Here is a 16,874-nt window from a genome sequence, read left to right as displayed (position 1 = left end):
TTTGGCTCCATCGCCACAAAATTCCAGTCTGAATGTTTATGAGGGTTTAATGCTGACAGATGCTTTTTTCATGACTTCAGTGGGGATATAAAACAGGGCTTCAGGGTGCGGACAGGTATGTGTACATTCTGTACCCTAGAGCTTTCTCATACCTGTTCAAGGCAGCCATAAAAATGTGATATGAACCTACAGTCGCGACATCAAACAAGGCTTAAAACCATTTAGTGCTGAAAGGCCCACGGCTGCTCTGACTTCTCACGCTAGCTGCCAGAGATATGTATCACCTCAGCTGGAGCCGCATGGGCGGTTTTCATGGTCGTTATTTTAGATCTCATTTAGGAAAAAAACATAAAATGACATTTAACTGTTTCAGCACACTGCTTTGGAGCCTACCTGTGGTACATTTTGTTCTAAGTTTATATGCTTCTTGTCATGTTTTTTTCTCTTTCTGGGAGCCACAGTGAAAGTGCAACCTTCACTGACGGCTAAATGCAGCTGCATTCTGGGAATGTCCCTGAAGCTGGAAGTCGTTCTGGGAGATTCCCACAAGCCAGCAAGGGCAATTCCCCGACTTATTTATCCGTTCTCTGCTGAGGCTGGGTTACCATGCTCCCACAGCAAAGAGATGAATCTACAAAAAATAACAGAGTCCACTTTCATGAAGGGTCAGATTTTTCAACTGCGTTTCAATCAAAACAAAGATGGTGTTTAGAATAGTTTGGGAAAATGTGGCTGCAGTCATGATGTAGAGTCATTTAAACAAGAGTGATGTGATCTACATTTTTTTCTTTCTTTTATAACCCATTGCCAGAAGACGTTTTTATGAATGAATTCAGGCTCGTCTATGTTTGTAGGGAGATGTTAACTGTGCCTTAAACTGTACTATTCTGACTGTCAACCCAAGGTGTTTTGGGATTTCTCAGCGGACATGTTTTTTTGCTTTGTATACATCTCTGCATAATCAGATGTGTTAAATACTCTTCCAGTTCAAGCAGAGCTTTAGGTCAAGTGATTGTTTAATTCTGGGAAATAGTCATTCAAGGTGTAGTAGAAACTAGGAAATGTCACAGAGATGAAAGCTCAATTACATCCTTTGCAGATTATAGCTGAATCAAATGATGGACTGTGTACCAGTATATCTGCCAAAAGAAAGAGTCACAGTCCACATGTAAATGTAAAATAATATACTTTATTATGATCATACATTTCTCAGGATCAATACAAAATGCTTTTTTTGTATTGTTTAGTGATGCTTTCTATGTGACTCTCTCTCCAAAGGACAAACGGGACGAGACAGAAAAATGAACAAGATGTAACACAAACAATAGAAATGATGCAGCTGTTTGCTGATATGTTCTGTGAGAAGTTGGGAGCTAAGAGGACACTAAAGCAGACGGGAAGAGTACCTAATGTGTTGCCACTGCAAAGGAAAAACAATCTAAATGAGACCAAACTGCAGGTGATGCTCTCCCACATTGGTTTTATACTGCAATGGGGCCCTGGTTGTTTTTGTGTTGCCAGTACAGACAGATGGTTGGACAGGAACTCTGCTGAAACTCACTTTCACCAGACCGACTACAGCAGCAGCCACAGCTTCACCAATATGAAGCAGCAGGACTGTTAACAGACACCATGCTGGGGGTGTGGGATGTGGAAGAACAGCACAAAACAAAATTAAAAATATATAAATACAAAAGCAAACCTTACATCACCTGTCCATCTTCTCTTCAAGCCCAATATATGCGTCTCTTTCTTAAAACAAGTGTTCGATTTTGCAACTGGGTTTCACAATTGAAACTGTTTCATGCAACATATCTTTTCCATTTGTTTCAAGAAAAAAAAAAATGAAAACAAGACTGATGACAATTTGAGTTAAACAGTTTTTGATAGTGGAAATAAATGGCCATATTCTAAGATAACACTGAATATAATGTATAACATGGATGTTTCGCAAACCACATCACAGTCAGCATTCAAGTCCTCTGGAGAAAAGCTTGACCAGCGCAGTCATCTGTGTATTGAGGAACAGGGTGACGAACAAACGAGCATACATTACAAAATAACTCTTTTTACACATAAATATCAAATACAAAGGCTTTTGAGAAACAGCCTTGTTTGTGTCAGTAAAGCTTTTGACCATGCAACGTTCAGTACCTTAAAAAACACCAATAATCATCATGAACACACAGCTTAGTCCACCACAGACACAAAACAATGTCAAATATATACACAATACAATAAAAATATCACTTTTTTTCTGCAAGAGCACGATTTTATCATATATTTTACAGCTAAAGTTGTACCATTAGTCCAGCACATTAAGATGTGTACAGGGAGCTTGAAGGGAGTAAAAGCGACTAGTTCTACAACACTACGAGGTCATCAGAAGTATTTAAATACGCCATTGAAATAGAAGCTGTAAAAAATAATATACTCCGAATACATTTCTATAATTATATACACATACAGGTTAAATACTGATCATTCTGAATCCCTGGATTGCTAATAACGTCCTTTGTCGATTTAGGCAGCTAGCTAAGTCGTACGAACTGAAGCCCTCCGCCAACAGCTTTCACCGCTGCTTTGAAGTTGTGCTTCACATTTCAGCTTTGTGTAATTCACTGTTTTTGCCAAAAAGATGGGAGAAGCAGAAGGTCTACTGGTTGGTGGTATTTAAAGGAATAATTCCACATTTTGAGAAATGTAGCTTATTTGCTTTTTCTGCAGAGCGGTAGAAGATTGATAAATGAGCTAATCTAAGAATAGTGTAAAGACTCTGTGCAAACACAGGGATTAAACAACAAAGGGTTGTTGTTTCCCCCTGAACCCAGTCTTTACGCTAAGCTCGGCTAATGATCTGATATTTAGCATACAGACACGACAGGTCATCAATCTTCTAATCTAACTAACTCTCAGTAAGAAAGTGAAAAAGCTAATTTACCAAAATGTTGGAGTATTCTGTTATGCCAAAAGTAAATATGATGCCACATGAAACCCATTTTCTCCGTTTTAGTTGCCTGCTTATGATCAAACACATCTCTTCTGTTCAGAGATAGAGTTTTATTGTAGACCTTTACATGGGCGTCAACACATCTTGCACAATACAGAACGTAAATAAATGTATTTATTACTTATTTATCCTTTAACAGGAGGTTTCTCCCGTACCTCAGTCCACAGTCCATTCTACTGCATGAGCTATAATGACAATCTACACTCCTGCCTGCCTTATAAGTGCATTATTGTTGTACAACATTTAGTGTTTCATACCTCAATAGAAAAGCTCTCTGCTGCCTTAAAAAAAAAAAAAGGAAATCCACCCTCAAACAGAATGCACACAGGTTCCTCCTATGATCTTGGTTTGCATTGCTAAACACTGTGTTTACGTGCTCAAAAATACAAATACAATTGTTCTGGTCAATAACAGCAGGGTTCAATGAAACAGGGGAGCAGTTTTCATCCATAAGTGATAGAGGCCCTGTCCATGTCTGGAGAACCACCTTTTCCTTTATTAATCTAATTAACGAATGACAAACGTTTCTTGGAATCCAATTCTTAATTGAAAGGCCGAATGCATCCCAGATGTTTTTGCCTACCTCTGCTTAGTTGTGGAAGTGTCCAATGGCTTCAGAAGCCAGCCATCAAAATACTTATAAGGGAAACTCTGGAAGCACTGGGATGTTTTGAAAATGTTCAACGTTAAATGAAGTATATCAGGAATTTTGCCCTTAAAATGTTGACATCAGTATCGCTTAAATGATTACATGAGTACAGCCCCATAGTACCCTGTGTGGATTCGTACCTGCTAAAAAACACAACACAGTGCAGCCTTTGTCTGTGTAAAAACATATCTTCATAACATCACAGAGGTTATCAACACTGTATCGAGATCACACGAGGGAATGCATCGTATTTCAGGGTGGATTTTCCTCTTGACGTACCACCTTCACACAATTAAGGCACCGTTTAAACCCCTGAGGGGTCAATGGGTTCTTCTAATAAGAAGAGAAGCAACAATAACAACATGGAACACAGAACCGGACTGAAACAAACACACAACATGAAGTAAAACAGTCGACAAAATAACAATAAAATAAAAACACTGCGGAATGTCTATGGGTAAATTACAAACGCCAGAAGTGCCCCGTTGCATTTCTTCTCACCTCGTCCTTTAGGTTTGTACAGAAGCACCGCGCCGACATCACAGGACCTCCATGGAAACACTGTGGCTGTATCCCGAAGCACCTTGAACGGTAAAGAAGGTCTCTCCAAACACCATCAGTCCTTACGAGTGCGCGAGTGGATATCTGTGTGTGTCACTGTCGTAGGAGTCAGTATCCAACGTTGAGCTTGTTCTTGTTGAGCTCTCGCTCCAGGTTTCCTATGAGAGTGTCGATGCTCTCCTGCAGGTCTCTGAGGTTGACCCTGTTGCTCAGCACGGGGCTGATATCCTGGATCTTCATGTAAGCCTGGTAGGTGTGCTCTTTGGGCAGACAAGGGGGCAGGATGTGGACGCACATCCTCTCCTCCTCCTTGTCCTCTAATGGCTGCCCATTGCTCGTATCACTCTCTACTTGCTTCTCCTCCTCCTCCTCCACCTCCTCCTCCTCCTCATATTCCTCCTCTCTCTGAGGCTGCTCCTGCTCGGCAGGATCAGACTCAGGGCTTGTGACCATCTGCCCGTCATCTTCCTCTGCGTCCTCAGGCTTCTCCTGCACCTCGTCAGCTGCCTCTGTGTCCTCGGAGGCCACGTCGTCATAGTCCGCCTCCTCTTTGTTGGGAGGCAGCAGAATTTCACAAGGGAAGTAGCTCTCGCCGCAGTCGCTCCAGTCGCCAGCGTAGCGGTTGCTGGGGCTGTCCAAGCGGCCCGGTTTGGGCCGCAGAACACCCGCCATCTCCGCTTCAGAGAGGTTCAGGACCTGAGGGCGCTCTTTTCTCCGCCGTATGGGAGGAGCTGACAGCAGGCCAGGTGAGGCCGGAGCCAAACAGGCTGCAGGGGGCTGAAAGCAGGACCGGCCATGTGGGTCCACAACTGGAGGAGAAGACAGGAAGAGAGACGTAAGACAGGCAGAGGAATTCAATGTATAGAGGCCGTGTGAACTAATATCCTTAAAGGAACGGTTCTACATTTTGGGAAATATACTCGTTTGATTTCTTGCCAAGAGTTAAATTGGAAGATCAAAATCATTCTATCCATCCAGCAGCTGGTTAGCTTAGCTTAGCATAAAGACTGGAAACAGTGGGGGACAGCAAGAGGTGCTAGGCAGCTTTTATTTACCTTTGGAAAGAATATTTCCCAAAATGATGAAATATTTGTTTAAAGGGTTAGTTCACCCAAAGTATCAGGGAAAAAAACATTTGATCATATACCCCTCGTGGTGTCTAGCCATGCAGATATTTTTGGTTTCATTTGTTTTGCGATAACAGTCATTAGCTTTTTTTTTATCGCCACCCCAATTTTCAAACCCAATACTATCAGCAGAGCAAAATATCACTCAGAGTAAGTGACAAAATACTACTTTTGTAATTTGCGTGAAGTGACCCTTTAAGTCCTGTTCCGCAACGTCATTGTCAAAATGACATTTAAAAAAAACATGCCATGAAAACAACAAGTCTTTTTTTGTACAATAACTGAGACCACAGGTTTATGAAATGAACCTCTATCTTTGAAACAAAGATATCTGGATAAGCCGGCAATAAGTTCATTAAGTTGCGGGAGCCCTGACACAATAATGTGAACATGCCATGCTCAAAGTCAGACAAACATGCTGAAGTCACACCACCACACTCTGTGACTGTGATGCCATCCGTCTGTGCTATTTTCTATCAACTGTTGACTAAACCCAAACTTAAAAATGAACTAAACTGAAACCCTGTTTGGACATTATGAAAGAACCATCTGACTGTGCCACGAAAGGGAACAGCGAGCACTCCACCACAACCAGCACAGTCCGGTTACCTGTCTGTGTTTATCTCTGTGTGCCTACACTTGTTGACACCGCTAGCTCTCCCTTACTGGATTGAAAGGAACAAAACAAAAGCAAAAAAAGCGTTAAAAGTTATGGCTGTAAGTCATGTACAAGAGGTACAATACACAATACGCAAATGTATTTCATCTAGAGGTGTATGAAAAAGGTTTAAAATGTTATCTTTACAAAGACATGAGGACTTGTGAAGCATGTTGACTGCATTTCATTCAGCAGGACGGGTTGCCGATACAGTAGTGTTTATGTGCAGCCTTGCAACTCTCCTGAGCCTAAAGACTCAAGCAAGTATCACCTAAAACAAACAGAAATGATCCTCGTGTTATATGACTCACTGATGACCAGATTTAAGTTATTAGCTGTCAGCAGAAGAAATGGAAGGCAGGAATCAGACAAAAACACCGCTCCTCATGTTAAAAAAGGCTAAAAGTAATAATAACACAAACAAATCCCCACAGACAGACAGTCTCCTCTTCTGTCGGTGTAACCATCTGCTCACAGGTACAGAAAATACATAATTCACACCGAACACACAACACCCCCTCAGCCTCTTCAACACACATACGCTCATGCTCTCTCACGCTACCTGGAAATAGTGTCACTAGTGACAGAAGTCCTTGCATTTGCCCAAAGACATGCACGCTTGAGCAACAATGCCTTGGAGGGTCAGGTATGCGTGTGTGACAGGCTTGAAGAGGCGGCTGAAAATATCCCATAATGATTGTGAAATGTTAGGGTGACGCTTCAGGGGCTGAGGGCTAAGGTTAAGCCTGGAATGTCTTTAATTACAGTCCCGGCGTCCTACGCTCTGAGCTGGGAGAAGCAGACAGAATGGAGATGTTACTGAGGGTGTGAACAAAGGCTTGAACCTGGACTGTCACGGTTATTACAGATCATTATAGGCACTAACTGCGTGACATCAGCTGCTGACAGGAGTGCAGAAGAAGTGCAGGCTTAAAAACTATTTTTCTTTAGACCACTTGAACCCATCTTCTTCCTCCATTGGGAGGATAGAACATAGGATATGTGCACTTGTACTTCACCAGACTATGCCAGCAATTATGGGATTCACAAATGCTGACTTATTCAGTTGGTGTGCTCTCTTTTTCTGTGTGTTTCTTCCACAGTTGATGTAAAAGGAGGGTGGAGGGTGCTCCACTTCAGCAGTTTACACAGAATTTGTTCAGTGTGGGAGTCTGAGGATGCATTTAAATCCAGAGGCCAGACCAGACACAGAGTCACTTCTTCTTTGGACATCAATCAGCAGTTCTGGTTAAAGCTGCAGGTTACAGGGAAGAGCTCTGAGGATTTGAATTTTCCACAGTAGCTGAGATTTTAACTGCACCGCAACGGCCATTGAATGGCTCACACATTGATTAGAGATGCGATGAACACAATGTTTAAAAAAATGGAACGCAGAGGGTTGAGAAATATTAAATTAGTTGCCGTGACCTCCCGCACGCCTGGAGCTCTTTTCTTGATGCCCTTCTGAATCATTTTTTTTGTCGCTTCATATCTCACACTGAGCAGACAGCTGCAGCTGGCAGAGAGCAGCTGTGCAGGCAGACAGATGACCTGTGTGTGTGTGTGTGTGTGTGTGTGTGAGGCTGGTACTGGGTCTCTGTCCTTGGTTGGTGGTTTCTCTTAAGACAGGGTGCCACGCCTCAAAAGTTTGGTTTACATTGGGGCTTACTGGCTTGGCTCTGATTGGCTCAGTCTGCCACGATGAAGCACTCTGTGGAGAGCTTCATCTCTGAGGAGCAAACAGATGGTGGCCAATGGCTATCAGCTGTATTTGTGCCACTGGTGGAAAACCTCAAGCATCAAAGCAACCGAGCCCTTTAACAATCCTTTGTAGAGCTGAACCGCAGAGCTGGCACTGATTCATATAATACCCTTAAGCAGGCGGGGCAAGAGGCTGTGTTTACAGACTCACTGACGTTTGTCTGATGTATACTACCTGCTTGTAAAAACAGAACGTGTTTCAAACCGAAATACCTTGTAGAAGTGTATTTAACGTAACAAAATATTGTCCAAAAATGACAACATTTATTCACAAATCTAACCATCGCTCACCAGGCCAGAGCTGCAGCAGGTAGTGCAGGACTTCGATGTGCTTTTTGAAGTGCAGCGCGCTGGCCAGCTCCTCTGAGTCGATGAAGACTCGGTTGGTGTGGCAGGACGCATCCTGGCGCTGGCTGAGCAGCACCGGGCCGAAACACACCGCCAGGTTCTGGCACGTCATCTTGTTCACTTCCTGGCAGGACGCTACCAGCTTCAGGTGGTCAAGAAGCGTCTGCAGTGTCATCTGATACACACACACACACACACACACACACACACACGTGCAAAAACAGACAAATACGGCCGTGTTATTATTGTGATTAGTAGTTGCAGTCGTACAACTGGCAGCAGCAGAGCTACACTGCAAAATCCACTTCATCAAGCTATTTGTAGCATTACTGTGTGTATGTATTGTTTATGTCAGCAGATAAATAACAGGACATTGCAGTAAAGATATGTTTGAGGTAGCTTCGAAACTCTCACCATTACATAGTTTATCCTTGGTCACAATAGGATCCTCGTTAAAAATGCTGTTTGTGTGTTATGCAAAAAAAGGAATATTGGTTGATTTATCATTATTGGATTCTTAAACTCTAAATTATCGACATTGGTATCTGCCTCACGAAGACTTATGTTTTCATTTTGAGTCATTTATGATTAATCTGAAAATAGTTAGCAGTTGGCAGGCTTGTGGACTGTTCTCCCCCGATGTAAAAAAAGAGTTTGTCTTCCTCACCCTCTCCACGTCTGGCAGGTTGTCCAGCAGGCCGACGGTGTGCTCCGTGTCGGCCTGGTCGTTCTCGCAGCCCGCGGCTCCTATCCGCAGAGGCCTCGTGGCCATGGACTCCAACACCGCCTCGTACAGCTGCTTGGTGATCAGAGGGTAGGGCAGCTCTCGCAAGTAGTCCTTCAGTACTCCTGAAAGGTTGGAGAGAGAGAGAGAATACAGCGTGAGGAAAATGTGTCGGTGAGTAAATAAATTAGTTCTTTGCATCATAGCTGGGGGGGTCATTCATTTTCCCCACGCTTGAACTGAGAACACGGGCAGCTTTAACACCTGACAAATCACGAACAAGCTATCTTTAAAAAGCTTTTATTTCCCCTCTCTTTCAAACCACTGAACCTGGCACACTCTCTTGGCTGCAAATTGAGGTCCCAGTGTTCCCTCGGGTGATACTATGGCATCTGCTGAGATGCCTGATTGGAGTGTGGGGGGTGGTGGGGGGGGGGGGGGGGGGGCTGATGTCTGTGATGGCGCGTTCACACCTGTGACTCCTGCCTCTCCTAGGTTAGACAAAAGCTACGGGAAAACTTGAAACTCACGCTGTCTGTCTCCACTAAGCCCCTGAAATATCGCTGGCACGTCTTTTCATCAAAGGTAAAGGGGGGGGGGATAAATATGGGAATAAGAAAGGCTCATGGCAGCGTGACAGCTCTTTTGTGGTGAGTGTCTGCGTGAAGCTGTATCAGTTTTCAGAGACGGCTGGGGGCTGTGTAATCAGCAATGTTGGTTATGCTCCAAAGTAATACAGACGAATGTCTCTATGATGTTTCATAAGACCTCTGGGTTACTGTCACCACAATGATAAAATGACCAGCAAACAAAGCACACTGTTGATCAAACCTTTTAGAAATGCAAAGGACACACTTGACCAATCACCTTTTGTTGTCCCAAATACAACTTTAAAAGCGTACGCCACTGATGCAGCGTTGTTTGTTCACAAAGAAAGGTTTGACAGACTTGATGTCTGCCAATTAAAGGCAGACAATGAGCTACAAACGGATGGATGGCTGTGAGCCCGTTAACGCTGATCCCTTGTGATGTGACAAGGGACGGTCGTCAGCATGATGAAGCTCACCTGGGCCTTCCAGGCTATAAAAGCTGGTCCAGATGGTCGTTGTCTCTCTCCGTTGCTACAGCTGACTTCCACCATGCATTACAATCTTTTTGGTTTTTGCACCTTCAACACCTCCACAGCGCACACATGCACTGCTTCCATCACTGACTTTGCGCACTCCATTTTGTGTTTACCTTAGTTTAATAAGTTATGTTTGGTTTTAAGTGTAACCTTGCGTGGAATCCCTCCTTGTCACATTCCCTGAGCCAGTGTGAGACAAATGTGAAATACTTTACTCGACACACTATATCACTGCAACCACACTGAATCTATATTTGCACAGTGCACCATAAACCCAACACACATTTTGTTCTGCAATGCTACTGCTGCTACAAACACTTGATGCTTGAACAACATTTCATAAGCAACAGTCCAAAGATTTCCTGTCCTAGCTGTCTGCACCTTTGGACCCTGGCAACTCGTCCCAAAAGGTTTATTCTCCGCTGAGATGCCAGCGATTGCTGCTTTCCTACTCAACACTTGTGCCAACATGTTTATCATATAATGTCTTGGCTGTATTTGACACTATGAGAATGCTGTGATGCTGCAGAGGCGTACGGCTGTTTCATTGCTCTGCTGCGGATCTGCTTGTGGCCGATGTTTTGGTGTGTTGCTGGGCTGCTCATTTCTGCTCTTTAAGCTTCTTCCTTCCATGTGTGAAATCCTTGCATTGCTCAATTGTAGATCGAGTTTGGCACAAACATTATGATGCACCCCTTCTGTTTATTTATGCAGCGGTGAAATATGAATTTTCAGATTGTGGTGCAATGTGTTTTATGAGCTGAATAGGTTTTTTGCCGTAGGTTCTTGCATTGTTTTGGAGGTTGGATAGGCTTCCTACAAACACGGATCTCTGATTGTGGCTATGATTGTATATCAGCTTGAAGGATGTAAGCATGAAAACCCATTCACAATTGTTTCCCTGCATCCCAAAGCAGCGTCACAATCCCTTGGGCTTTTGCAACTGATTCTGATTCGGATGCTGTAAATAGGAGCTCCTACTTTATCACTTCTACATCGCTGGATTTCCTCCCATACACCCGACGTGGGTTGCCTCTTGCCTTTTATTTACAGCAAACTGCAGTAAGATTCACGGTAAATCTGCTGGCATCCCCTTTAGGCCCAGTAAGGAGAATGGAGGGCACAATTTAACATGCTCACTGTTTAATCCCAGTAAGTCCCCGCTCTGCTCTTTAAGGGAGCCTGAGGCTTAAAGCTTTGCAGTCTATTCCTAACTGGCATCGTGGGTCCATCACACAACAATCGAATAATTCGGATTGACAAATGTCTTAAAAAGGAACCTTGCATTTCTTTGTTTTTAGGTGATGACACACTTCAATTTCCCATTTTCCTTTCCAACAGCTACATGGACATACAAGCTTTTGGATAAAGGATTAGAGGGTGAAAGGAGGATCTAAATTCAGCTCAGTGTTACTTACCCTTACTCTTAAGTCTCAGATTAGCATGAGGTTCAGTATCTGCAGTGACATTCAGCAGAAACAAAACCCAACACTCATTGAGAGAATAAACTACTGGAAACTTTAAGTGTTGCATTTATTGGTCAAACCACTCATCAAGCACAATACCACAACAGGTTTCACAAGAAATTCAAAAGGTATAAAAAAAACTAAATGATTTGAATTCTCGTTAGCACTTATTTCTTTTCTTTCAAAAGTTAATCCACACTACTTCCTCCTTTTTATATGTATATTTCTGTTTAATATGACATTAAACAGTTTTGGAAGATCATGGTCATTGGTCCAGATATCTATGGTCTCCAGAGGACAAATCGTGACAAACATTTAGCTTTGGCCAATATGCTCAAACTGATGACCAAATACCTGCAAAATGAATGATATTACCAACAACTTCCGCCGTGCTAAGTGCTAAATATCAAATCAAATGCTAACACGCCAAACAAAGCTGGTGAACGTGGTAAACATTATGCCTGCTGCACATTGGCACGTTAGCGTTGTAAGCGTGCCGTCATTAGCATTTAGCTCCGTGCTGTAGACTCTTGTTCCACATGTTATGCTATTTTAGCTGTAATTTGTATAATTTATTGAATGTGTTTCATACAGTTGGACTTTTTTGCCTATTGCACTGTTTGTCTATTTCACTTCTGGTGACAAGCATTATAAATGAGCTTAGACTGTAAATGCTGACTATGATATGTTGAATTAGATTTGTTTTGGTGATTATCCAATGCTGTGAATCTGTCCCCACTAGAACAATAAATGCTTGAAAAATAATAGATATTGTACTGTTTGTGCCAGCTACCATAATAACAGAAAAACAGCAACTTTGCTATCTTGCTTTTGAAGCCCATCCACAACTCTTTCTTCTTAACTCGAGACTCATCACTACCACACACACACACACACACACACACACACACACACACACACACACACACACACACACACACACACACACACACACACACACACACACACACACACACACACACACACACACACACACACGGCTCTGAAGAAAAAAACAACTCATACCCATACAAGCACACAGGCGCACCATGTCAGCACCCCCCCCCCCCCCCCCCCCACCCCCGCCCCCACCCCCGACCAACGCGTTGACAGCTATAGGTCAGCGGAGTCAGACTTTAACGCGACTTCGGGAAAACATTCAAACTTCATGAAATGTCCCTGCTCTTGAAGGTGTCCCCTGAGCCCGGCTGATCTGTGGCGACATGTTTCCACGTTTGTTTTTTAGTTCTTATTCACTTCAGTTATCAGTTATCTTCATCGGGTTTGGTATGAAATCTGGTATGAGCAGAACGCGATAAGGACCCATGAACACACTCCCTCTCCTTAATGCTCCTCTACACATGCTGATTTCCAAATCTGATTACGCAGGAATGCTTTATGAACATCCTCCGGCTTCCTGTTGTCAATCTTTGCTGAGACTTTACTGAGATAATGATAATCAGCGCTTTTCATCGCAGGAACAACACAGACTGCCTGGAAGCTAAAATGAGCCATATGTTTCCACCCGTATCTCTGAACAGCAAGGCTTCTTTTGTTTTGTGTCGAAAATGAAAGACCCTTTGACCTTCACTTTGCTGTGAGGCAGATCATCTAGACACAACAACAGCAGGACCGGTTTGCGTTCGTGCTGCTTTCCTTCACAGCCAAGCCGACAACAAGCACAGCCTGAGAGTCTTGCTCTCTCACATTTAGACTGTTGGGGCTTTGGCTTGAAACCAGCAGAGATATGAACTACAGATACATATACCTCCACCCACACGCTTGGCGGATTAACACCAAACTGAAATGAGTGCTGAAATCAATAGCAGCTCCTTCAAAACATGCAATTAAAGCTACAGATTATAGTAGCAAAAAGTATTTTGATGTAAATTTGTGTGATTTTTTTTCTAATCAATTCAGACTTTCAATGTTCCAAATGTGCCACCAAACACTACAAGGCACACAATGCACTGGGGCACGGCTCTACCTTTGACCTCTTGTTCAAACAAAGCGGAAGGTCACTCCTCTTGTCAGTGCTGCAGTCAACGCCTCGCCTGGAGAACAAATGGGAGTTTGTTCTCCGTCCTGCCCGCCCCCCCCCCTGCTGTCCTGCACGCCCCCACAGCACTAGGGGGGGGGGGGGGGGGGGCAGAGGAGATGTGTGATGTGTGTGTGTGTGTGTGTGTGTGTGTGTGTGTCTGAGGTTTCTTCAACTTTTTCCGTAACCCCTAAAACCCAAGAGCAGCAAACCCCATTCCTGAATCTGGAAACAGCGGCGCTCTCATGCTACATGTGGATTCATCAGAAATATGTCTTAATGATTACCGACCGCATTGTAAGAGCTCTTCTGACACACACACAGGCCTGCAGCTCTTTGTGAAGTGGTTGCCTGCTTCCCCGGCCGGCCCAAGGTTCAGCTAATCCCCCATGCGTGAGCCAAATACCATCTGTGTTTGTTCGGCAACAAAGGGGGCACTTGTTAATGACTTTCCATGTCTTCACTGGTGTACTGCCGAGGGTGGGGGGGGGGGGGGGTCGAGAAATAGGCTATGGAAATGACGAGTCAGGCGAGGCAAATTAAAAGACCTCAAACAAGGATGAATAACTGGGCTGAGCTGTCAACCAGCCGGGCTTGGGACAGACGACAGATATCCGGACAAGTTTGCCATCATTGGATCACTTCAGAAGCTTTGTTTCCACACAAAGGCCAAAACAGGTTGAGCTGAGGGTTTAATCATTAGTTACGGTCGCTACAGTGGCCTTTCTCACAGTGATTCATTGTGTATTTGTTTTTTCCAACCAGGGTGACATGTAAGGAGGCGTGAATTCTAAAATATATTGTTTTCATTTTGTGGTTATGCTCTGCTTGTTATTATTTTTTTGTCATACTCTGCTTATGCTGAGTGACATTTGACGTCATACAGCCTTAGATTTTACCGACTGACCTCCATCCCCACTCCAAACTGGTGTGTGAAGCCTTCCTCACTGGGTAGAAAAACATCATCTGATAGTTTGAGTAAGTGAACTATTTGACAACACAAAGGCCGACTGAAAAGTGCAAAGATCCTGCTCCAATTAAACTTCTCCTACAGTATTAATAAGGGACACATGGGCATACTGAGTGTAGATTAAAGTGGCTGAAAATAAGAATAATCACTTCAAATGCCTATTTAATTAAATAGTTCAATATTTAGGGATATACACAAATTAGCTTGCTGAAAGTTAGATGAGAAGATCAGTATCACTCTCATACAGTCAATTTGAAGCTATCACCAACAGTGTATAGCTTAGCTTAGCATAAAGACTTGAAACGGGGGGAAACAGCTAGCCTAGCTCTGTCAGAAGGTACAAATAAATCCACTTCCTGTAAAGCTTGCTCATTAACACGATGTATCAATTTGTTTAATCCGTACAAAATAAAAAATTTAAAACCAACAAATTGAAGAGATATAGGGTTATAGGATTATTAAAGTTGTAGGTGTCCAATATGTGATACATACAGTGTAGGTACATTAAAGTAATTAAGAAAAATAAACAGCGTTTTCAACGCTTATTTAAATAAAAGTAGAGAACTGAACCACGACTCTGGTGAATTGTTCGATGATTGCCAGGAATCTATAGAGGCTGTGAATCCCTCTGGTCCACCACCACATCACAACATACTGCAGCTCAGACTCTTTCTATGGCCTCGAAAGTGTCGCACATGGACAGATCAACTACAGAGCAGAAAGACTATTTACAGAGCACAAACTGCTGAAGATAATACTGTTTGTCTTGATTTCAAACAGCATGGTGCTCTTGTTGATAACAGCTCTCTGGTTCTTTTGAGTGAACTGTGATTTGAAAGAATTGAGGGCCGCGCACTGAGCATGTTTTGCAAGCTTTGGATTGAACTCTTGATCTCTCGATAATCCCTTTCACTACCTCCGCTTTTAAATTAGCCGTGTGACACGCCAGGCCTCTTAGCTCATCCGTTTGCTGTTCGCTCATTAGCCCCGAGCCTGACTCGGCACTGCAGAGACTCCCTTTTAATCCACAAATTCAGCCTTTAAATGTATAAGACGTAGAGTATAAAACACGAGGTGACATTTCACTTCAGTTATGAATTCAAATTAGGAGCATTTCTTGTAACATGAGGAGATTACGTTTAGAAACAGTGGCAAGAAAAAGTAGAATACGGTCAGTCAAGTTTCAGGACGGTATGTTTTAAGATTAAACCCATGATTATGTCCCAGATGAACATTTTTGCAACACACACACACACACACACACACACACACACACACCATAAACCCCTCATCTGCCTCCCCTCCCCCACTTCTCTGCCCTCTCCCACTCACTCAGGCCCATCTGCAACAGCAACTCGCTTGGTGAAGCAAATTTAGGCAGCGAGTAAAAACCAACAATCCACGCTGGTGCTGGCCCTTTTTTCCTAACCCGCTCAACTGTTAACTGTGTTCTTTGGCCTGCCATGCAAATGCATGTGGATCAAAGCAGGCATGATAGGACGACGCCTATACGGGGCCTCTTCCCAAAACCAACAGCAGCTCCTACAGTGGCCAGGGGCTCCATTGGTCTTCCTCTTTTTGTGGGAGAAACAAAAATCATTTTCTACAACTTTGCCCGCCCCCCCTCATGTGTCGCACTGCTGCAATCATTACTCAATCCAATGACAAGGCTGTTTTTGTAAGCTTAAGACTTTGTGAGTTGTGCTATAACTCACTGTTATATCCATTATATATTTCACAGCGTCGGAGTGGAAGGAGAATGCAACTCACAGGAATCTGAGTGGCATTTCAATTACTGACTAAATAACAAATTGAGAGGAATCAGATTTTCATCACTACATGTGGAGCAATAAAACATCTTTCAAACTTCCATCATCAACCAGACTGAGTGCTTTGTATTTACTAAAACGTGTCCTATAATGGACAATACAGAGCATGTCTCAACCACAAACCTGAAGGAGAAAGAATGACCTGAATGTACAGCATGGTTTGATTTGTGTGTGTGTGTGTGTGTGTGTGTGTGTGTGTGTGTGTGTGTGTGTGTGTGTGTGTGTGTGTGTGTGTGTGTGTACCCTTGCCCCAGGCACCGGCTGACTGCTGGAATGCTTTTACTACAAACAGCAGACTCACACACGTACACATGTGCTGACCTATCTGCAGAGGACATGCCGGTTCAGACATGTTCACTGGGGCAAGGACCGGATCAATAAATCCAGCCTCCATTTAAGTCATGACCTTTTTGTTTTATTATTAATGTCGATTAGCAATAAAGCCTCAATCTCCTAATTAAGTGACTAAGTCAGTGTGTTTTTCACATCTATTTTTATATTCTTATTGTTAGGTTTTTCCATCTTGTGCAAAGCATTTTGTAACTTTTGCCAAAAACGGTGCTGTATGAATTAAGTTTCAATACTCTCATAACGGCAAAAGTCTACA

The 16,874-nt window shown here is 43.2% G+C and overlaps 1 protein-coding gene across 1 annotated transcript in view; it reads right to left on the bottom strand.

Moving 5' to 3' along the window:
* Positions 1-1,225: 1,225 nt before the first annotated feature.
* The window catches only part of syde2 (synapse defective 1, Rho GTPase, homolog 2 (C. elegans)), a 42,463-nt gene continuing 26,814 nt past the window's right edge, over positions 1,226-16,874 (bottom strand). The window contains exons 6-8 of the mRNA XM_079267543.1: positions 8,782-8,963; positions 8,058-8,289; positions 1,226-5,029 (exon numbers count right to left, since the gene is read on the bottom strand). Of these exons, the coding sequence (XP_079123669.1) occupies positions 4,329-5,029; positions 8,058-8,289; positions 8,782-8,963 (1,115 nt within the window). The 3' untranslated portion in view covers positions 1,226-4,328. The remainder of the gene's footprint in view (positions 5,030-8,057; positions 8,290-8,781; positions 8,964-16,874) is intronic.

The sequence above is a fragment of the Melanostigma gelatinosum genome (assembly GCF_949748355.1).
Source record: "Melanostigma gelatinosum genome assembly, chromosome: 4".
NCBI lineage: Eukaryota > Metazoa > Chordata > Actinopteri > Perciformes > Zoarcidae > Melanostigma > Melanostigma gelatinosum.
This window is presented reverse-complemented; position numbering and strand designations above follow the sequence as displayed.